Source organism: Ipomoea triloba, chromosome 8, assembly GCF_003576645.1.
Source record: "Ipomoea triloba cultivar NCNSP0323 chromosome 8, ASM357664v1".
Lineage (NCBI taxonomy): Eukaryota > Viridiplantae > Streptophyta > Magnoliopsida > Solanales > Convolvulaceae > Ipomoea > Ipomoea triloba.
In genome coordinates this window covers 12,392,472-12,401,210 of record NC_044923.1, presented here as the reverse complement: position 1 = coordinate 12,401,210, position 8,739 = coordinate 12,392,472, and the positions used below count along the sequence as shown (strand labels likewise).

The 8,739-nt window shown below is 35.0% G+C and overlaps 1 protein-coding gene across 1 annotated transcript; it reads right to left on the bottom strand.

The window, feature by feature from the left end:
* Positions 1-4,101: 4,101 nt before the first annotated feature.
* LOC116027368 lies at positions 4,102-7,807 on the bottom strand. Its single transcript, XM_031268950.1, has 2 exons — positions 7,613-7,807; positions 4,102-6,967 (listed from the first exon to the last, which is right to left on the bottom strand). Exon 2 carries the CDS (start codon positions 6,941-6,943, stop codon positions 4,604-4,606), a length of 2,340 nt encoding a protein of 779 aa, XP_031124810.1. The 5' UTR covers positions 6,944-6,967; positions 7,613-7,807; the 3' UTR covers positions 4,102-4,603.
* Between the last annotated feature and the right edge of the window lie 932 nt (positions 7,808-8,739).

Below are 8,739 nucleotides of genomic sequence, written 5' to 3'. Positions count from 1 at the left end.
GTAAAACGAGCATTAGAGAACTTGCTGATAATGTGTTTGAGAAAATGCTGGATAGAAACATTGTTACATGGAATGCATGTATTTCCAATGTTGTAATCGACGGAAGACATAATGATGTAGTTAAAAAGTTTATTGAGCTATTACGGGTAGGTGAAGAGCCTCCCAACTCAAAAACCTTTTGTGCATTTTTGAACGCTTGCTCTGATGGCTTTTACTTAAAGCGCGGGATGCAATTGCATGGGAATGTGATTCGATGTGGTTATGATTTGGATATTTCTGTTCTAAATGGATTAATTGACGTTTATGGCAAGTGTCATGAAGTGAAGTCCTCTGAGTTAGTTTTAGACAACATGGATGAACGTAATGGTGTTTCTTGGTGCTCACTACTAGCAGTCTATGAGCAGAATGACTTGGGGGAAAAGACTCTTAAGATTTTCTTGAAAGCCAGGGAAGATTGGTGAGAGGGCGTCCTATGAAAGGCCCATGAGAAACTTGATAACCTGGAATGGCTTGATTGGTGGTTATGCTCATCAAGGGCATGCTAACATGGCACTGGATTTGTTTGAAGACATGACAAGAAAAACCCAAGATGTAGTGCCTAAAACTCTCTCTCTCTCTCTTTCTCTCTCTCTCTAAGCTGGACATACAAACTTGCATGCTCCAGCTTACGGGGGGTTTTGAGGGATGAAATTACAATTAGAAAAGAGGAAAATATCCTAAGGGCATTAGTGTACATTTACTGAATTAATCAAATCAATGCTTTTTGGTTAATCTATCAGTTAACCAATTAAATCAAGATTTTTTAGCTAAATTTTTAAATCTTTAAAATTATAAATGAAAATTAACATTATATTACCAATTACACCAATACCTTCAATTTAAAAACTCCATGGGGTAGCTCAAGTGACAAGTGAGCTCTTTTTGTGGGGAAGAATTCTGGCAGAATCCGAGTTCGATTCCTACAAGTGACGATCCCTCCTGGGCCAGGTGCGATTGTGCGATAGGAGGAGAGCCATCAAAAAACAACGCGGGGTGACATTTTCATAAATAACTCAAAGTGCACATTTGCAAGTAAAATCACTTACAAGTGCACCTATTTTCACTTACAAGTGCGAGTAATTTATCTTGTTAACATTCATGCACCTAGGTGCACCTAATTATAACATTAGGAGCAACTAGTTATAGCATTAGGTGCACTTAGTAAGTGCGAGTAATTTATCTTGTTAACATTCATGCACCTAGGTGCACCTAATTATAACATTAGGAGCAACTAGTTATAGCATTAGGTGCACTTAGTATTGATGCTCAATGTACATTTTACTTGCACCTGTAATACATTTTACTTGCACTTGTGCACCTATTTCCACTTACAAGTGCAAGTAACTTACCTTGTTAACATTTATGCATCTAGGTGCACCTAATTGTAACATTAGGTGCAACTACTTATAACATTGGATGCACTTAGTATTGATGCTCAGTGTACATTTTACTTGCACTTGTAATACAATATACTTGCACTTAGATTCACTATATGAAATTGCTACTTGCACTTGTATTACATTTTACTTGCACTTGTAATACATTTTTCTTGCACTTCGATGTTCAGTTATTTATGAAAATGCCACCGCGATTTTTCAAAAAAAAAAAATCAGTGTCTAATCCGATAGATCTGGAAACGTGGACGGATAACATGCGTTCTTAGTTCTCTCCTAAACGAGTGGTCGCACCTGAACGCGATCTTTTATATATATATGACCAAATAGGATGTTTTCAAGAAAAAAAAGAAAAAAATATGACACATAAATCTAGGATAAAAAAATGAAATTAACTCTTATTTAAAAAAAAAAAAAAACAAAACATTAATATAGAAAATGAAAATTGAGCTCGTTTATAGTCTTTGAAATAGGTGTTATGCTGTCGGATTTGCGGCAGAACGGCGCATGGTGCTTAGTTGATAGGCAGGGGTGCTGAGTTAAATGGTATATAGTGCTAGTTTTGGTGTGTTTGACAGCTGTTGAGTTTCTGTTTTCTTGGATAGTCCCGAAAACAACCGTTATGCTGCCGAAATTTCGATGGCGCACTGGAGGACTTGGACTACTCACAAGCCCCTGCGTCTGCATTCTCAGTTAATTATTTCTCTATTTATGTTTGGGCTTTAGTTAGCTTGAGCAGTTTTTATTAATTTCCATTTTTTACACCTGGGCCAAATTTTTGGGCTTGGGTTTATTCTTTAATTTATTTATTCAGTAGTTTAGGATAAGTCTCTTGTTTAGGTCATTTTGTTTTATGGTCACTTTTGGACCATCTTTTGTAAGACATTTATTTTTTTCTTATTAATAAATCCTTTATTCTGTTAAAAAAAAAAATTTAACTCGTTTACTAACGGAAACGGTTCTCTGTTTCCTGTTTTCTAATTTTTCAATGTTCATTTTATTTTCTGTTTAAAAATACTCATTTTTTCAAATTTAATTTTTTTTAGATTAATGTTATAAAATTAATACAAGTTTAATTTCGAGTGATTTTTAAACCTTCTATTTAAAATATTTTTGGATATGTTTGATTTAAATGGAACAAATATAATTTTAATTTCTAAATCTAATATATGTTCGATTCTTACTTCGATATCCGAACCAAATACACACACACACACACACACACATAAATACATACTAACACTCATTTTTTTAAATTTAATTTTTTTTTAGATTAATGTTATAAAATTAATACAAGTTTAATTTCGAGTGATTTTTAAACCTTATATTTAAAATATTTTTAGATATGTTTGACTGAAATGGAACAAATATAATTTTTATTTCTAAATCTAATATATGTTAGATTTTTACTTCGATATCCGAACCAAATTTATATATATATATATATATATATATATATATATATATATATATAAATAAATAAATGTGCGTGTGTGTACTTTTTTACAACGTTGAAGTCTAATATATTTGGAATTTCAATATCTAATATCCAGACCAAACTTGTATTACAATATAACATAACTAAAAAATATTCGAACCTATAATCGATAAAACTTGGTGTAGAGTTTAAGTTTTAGTTTTGATAATGTTTATAATGTTTAACTTTAACCTTGAGCAAATAAGTTGTGTTTATGTAAATAATGCGAGTAAAAAACGATAGAAGATGATTATAAGTAAAAGAAAGATGATAAAAAATGTAATCATAATAATGAATAAATATGTAAATAGATAATTGTGAGGATGTGATTATAGATAAATCGTAGATGATTCTATTTTTCATTTAGAAAAAAAGATAATAGTTTTTAAAGGTTTTCCAGTTTTGTAAAACTGGAAACAAATTTCCAGTTTTCAAAAGGAAAAACTGTGGCAAATTATTGTGTGGATCATGGTCCACCCTCCACATAATTGTGTGGACCATGAATGCAATATACTTTTTTAACATACTAAAAGTACATTATCTGTATGCCTGTATGGATCATGATCCACATTACTGTGTGGACCATGAATGCAATATACATTTTTAATATACTAAAAGTACATTATTTGTATAACGAATGTACATTATTTGATAATAATATAAAAAATAATGTACTTTCAAATATGTATTTTATGTATACAAATAATGTACTTTTAGTATATTAAAAATATACTTTTTATTTATGGTTCACACAAATGTGTAGACTATGGTCCATGAAATAATGATTGAAAAATTGTACTAGTAAACATGTTTTTTGTTCTCTATTATTTGATTCTTCAGTTTTCTAAAAAATTGAGAAATTCTTCAGTGAGTAAGCGGGCCGTATTTTCAAAATGGTTTTCCATGTAAAACATTTCATTTTAGGTTTTTAGATTTTGAAAAAAGAAGAAGAAGAAGAAGAAAATATATAAATCAGAACTGGATATGTACCAGAATATATAAATTAATTGACACAGGATTACAGGAACAATCAGTAAACTTTAAAGAGATAAAGAAAGGTGAACAAGATTACCTAACAGAAAACTTGTACATCTTACTTCCTTGCACCAACCACGCTAACTTTCCTAATTATTTTTTGTGTTTGGGGAAGGAGTAAATGGGTAAGAAGAATGCAGGATATGAATCATATGATATCAGAAATTAATTGTGAGAAATGGTGCTATTGCATACTGATTCAATGAGAGAGAGAGAGAGAGAGAAACAGAACACAAGTCCTATTGTTTGTTTGGCTGTACAATCATTGTATGGGGAAGATCCATTCATAAAAACTCAAGGGAGGGGATAGTAAGCACAAGGCAAATCAAGTAATAATGGAGCAAGTGAAAAGGAGAGCCACTGGTCAACAATCTATGTTGATGAGCTCCAGGGCATTGAAAATCTTTTCATCTCTGAACAGTTACACAAAGAAGTATGCACCTCTTCGTCTTGAATCATTGCCATTATTTGCATCGACAATGTGATCTCGCCATCAAAGAATCATGACTACCTTCAACTTTGCAGATATGCTGTAGCTTTGTTGCGTCATGTGATTTAACAGCTTCAAGCTGAAGTAGAACCATATCAAGATTTAGTTGAAACTAAACTATAATATCAGTCACTTAAAACCTTTGCAACAGAAGTAGATGCGTCCTATTTACAAACATTCCTGGTTTACTGTCTTCACCAATGTTACTTCCCCAGCCTTATTCCGGATATCCATGGATTCCCCTGTAATCTCATCAGTGACTTCCAAAGTAATGGAACACTCTACTTTCTCCTTGGTGGTAGTCTTCCCTATATGACCAATTATATTTTCTTCCTTTCCCTTGTCAATTATGCATTCAACCTCATTAGCATCTGGAATAACATGAAGAAGTTCAGACGGCATGGCAGCTGGATCCAACTCCCTACAACCTTTGGGAGCATTTGGACCTTCTTGACCTGTAAGCAAGTGGGATGGAACCTGATGAGAAAACCGATAAATTTCATCCCTTGGGATGATTCTTATTTCCCGAGGGCTCAAATGTCGGTGAAAAACTGCTTTGAAGCCAGCAACTTTCACAAGCGGGGCGACAATTACCCCATGCTCTTCATCATAATCATCAAGTATTTCCATCAAATCATATTTGTGTATTGCATCATCATCAGTGAGCTCATTCCATTCTCTAGACCAGTTTCTGTACAAAGCCCAAACATCCCCCTTCCTAGGAAATATTTGAATAGCCCCATGTGAGTCTTTTGACCACTTCACCTTGTGAGAGAAGCAATTGAGAAAGCTATAAATTTCTTGTCTGCCCTTCTTAAAGCCGCCACATGTTTTTGAGGAACCAGAATCAAACCAGTGTTGAGGGCCTAGTCCACTGTTGGTAAGTGAACTAAGCCAACTGATTCGAACTGTAAAGGGATTTATTGAAACCACATTATGAACCATGGCATAATATCGAGGCATACCATCATTGTTATCATATGCTGCCCATATCTGGTTACCTCCAAAACAACTTTCTGTTCGATCTCTGTTAAAGTTGTAAAAATCAGAATCTAGAACATCTATTGACACATGATCAGAAAGCTCCCTACTTAGATAGCTACTACTAGCACCAGAATCGTATTTTTCTCCAGGCACTTCAGAACTATTAGTTGCTTGCTCACTATCTTCTCTACCATGAACTTCTGTACTCTTATCCTCCATGGTTATATCCTGTGTCTCCTCATTCACATTCGCCTCACTTGGAGCCAAAGATTTGGCTAGGGTAGCAGAGCTCCATTCATTCCATTTCTTCTGTATCTGTAGCTTGGCCTTCTCCATCAACATGTGCTGTACATCATGATGAGGCATGCCCTTCATATCCCCCAGTATACTCCTACCTTTCAACCTAACTTGTCCAGAGAAACTAGTTTTGTAGGCTAAACCACTTTCCATGCTTGGCTTCAATGTTTCCCTACCTGTGTTAAGATTATCCACCTCTCTTTTTCTCTTTGCAGAACTGGAGTTCCCAGTTAATGAAATCCCATGGGCTCTTTTAGAGGAAGAATTCTTCCTTCGTAATGCATCTTCTCTTTTTGTTGCAGCTTGAGCTTCTTGACGCTGTCGTTTCACTTTCTCATATGCCTGCTGAACCACATTTGCGGCTTGAACAGCAGATGCAGGACCAGCAGTTTTAGAGAAGGGGCTCCACTGGAACCCAGAAGATTTCGCATTTGAAGTGCCTGAGTTACTTCTTCCACTATCAGGCACCTTCTTACTTATCCCATGATGTTTCAAATTTTCTTGCTGCTGATAGTTAACGCTATCAGTAGACAATCTTGATCCATTAGATGGAGGTGTGATCTCCACTGCAAAGAATGCCTCATGGCAGTTTGGACAGAGAAGGTTGTGGTGGAGATACTTCCGGAGATATTCATACTGCACCTTACACCGATAGCAAACAGTCCAAAAGGTTCTGCGCTCCTGCTTTTTGGATGAAGTAGGGTTTGTGGTAGTGGCATTACCTTTTGGAGGCTTCTTTCTTGAAGCAGTACTCTTTGCAAAATTGTAAAAGCCATTCTGCATCGGTTGTGATGGATCTCCATTTGAGGACTGAACTTTTTTCTGGAACACATTAGCATGCTTCTGGTCATATGCTGATTTTTTGTCCTTGTCAGAAAGCAAGCTCCAGGCTTCTGAAAGATGTTTAAAGGCTCCTTCAGCACCTATAGATTTGTTCTTATCAGGATGAAGAATAAGAGCCAATTTCCTGTACTGCTTTCTAATCGCATCTTCATCAGCTTGTGGATTAACACCAAGAATTTCATAAAAGTTCACTTCCCCATTAACTCTGTTCTCAGCAGAAACATAAACATCAAGTGTTGCCAACATCTGTGCAATGCCTTCAAGTCCAGGATATAAAGTGTGTGCCTTGTGAGCAAATTTCTTTGCTCCAATAACATCCTTTGCTAAAAACTTCTTCTCTGCAATTTCTTTCGACCTCATAGCCTCATCTTTGTTGCAATCCATCTACCTTGCCTATCTTGTTGTCACCTATTTTGGTATAACATTACAGATAAGAAAAACCAACTATGAAACTAGTAAACACCATGAATCTCAGTACCCAATTTTGTTAAATACAAGCTTCCTCAATACTCCAATGACCAACATTTCCAAAATAGCCACTGCTTAATCCCCAAAAAGGCAAATGTGTAATAAGGAAAGAAGAAAAAAAGAAAGATAAAAGCATACTAGAACAGATCAAAGCACATCTTGGTGAACCTCCAAAAAGAAAACGAAATCAAAATAATAAATTTCTGCAATAATTGATAATTTAATAAGTCGAGATCGATACAGATATTACAGAATTATCAAGTATTCGTCTCTCACCCAATCTCTATGTTTTCACACTCTAAACAAAGGGAAAAAATCGAAAAACCCCTAAATGATCTCCACCGAGGAAATGAGCAGAAATCAGATATCCTTGATTAAGAAAAACTCAAAATTTCACTTCATTAATATCATCAGACGAGAGACACTCAACTACAACTGAATTCAGCCCATTCAAATAGGAAAACAATATAAAAAACAATAATTCCAGAACAAATACCCGATCTTTCAAACACAGAAACGACGAAACCCTAGAATTGCTGGTAGAAAAACTTATGCGAAGTAGAATAAAGAGGAAAAGTGAAATACCGAATTGAGATAGTACAATAGAAACAGAGGCACAGAGCTGGTCGGGGCTTAAAGCTTTGAATCACAGAGACGCCATGGACGAGAAGCTCAATCGCAAAAAAACTGATTTTTGTTTTCCTTTCTTCTTTGGGTTTTTGCCCCTGATTTCCTAAGCTTAATTCCAGAAAAATCCCCGAAGCTGATTTTTATTTTCTGTCGGAGCACAAGAAAAATTCTTGATTCTTATTATTTATAATTGAAAAAAAAGTCAAATATGCCTTCCAATTTCACACGAGAAAATACTTAGTCATAAACTTTTGAAAATTACAATTAAACACTTCAACTTATTAAAATTAGTCAAATAAGTTGATTTTATCCGTAACCAACAGGTTATCGATATGCAGGCCGACATAGACCGTCGTTGGCTACCGTTGACCAGTGTCATGGTTAACAAATTTGTTGTTGTTCACAAAAATAGTCAACTCTAGTCTACCGAATTGGTTGCCTTTTTTCAATGGACAAAGAAGGTAATTGGTGGTCGCATTCTTTTGATCGAAAAAAGCGACCAGTAATCGCATGGTCACCTTCTTCGCGAACAATGGCGATCAACAACATTTCGCGGTCACCGGTCACCGACTTCACCATCAAAATTCTATTAACCGGTCATTCTTACAAGCAAAAGAGTTTGAGGATGAAATAAGGGAGGAAGACCCTAAGCTGGAAACAGAGCTATAACAGGGCGTTTGGTTGGAATGATGGAATTAGAGAAGAAAGGAATTGTAATTCCGTGGGAAAAGAATAAAATAAGAATTTAGATTACATTGTTTGGTATGAAAGAATAGAATGATGGGAAACTGAAAGGAAAAAAGTGAGTAAAAACTAAAATGACATTGCATAATAATAATATACGGAGTAATAATCATAAAAAGGAAAAAATTGTAATTTATCAGGGAATTACAATTCCACAAAGTGTGGAATTGCAATTCTTAGGGGGAACCCTAGGAATTGCAATTTTATGGTTGGAGGGAATTGTAATTTCGTGGAATTGCAATTTCCTCCAATCAAACAATTCTATGGAATTTGGTAGGAATGAAATTACAATTAAAAAGTCAAAGCATGGAGAAACTAGGAAGATGGTTGATTATGAT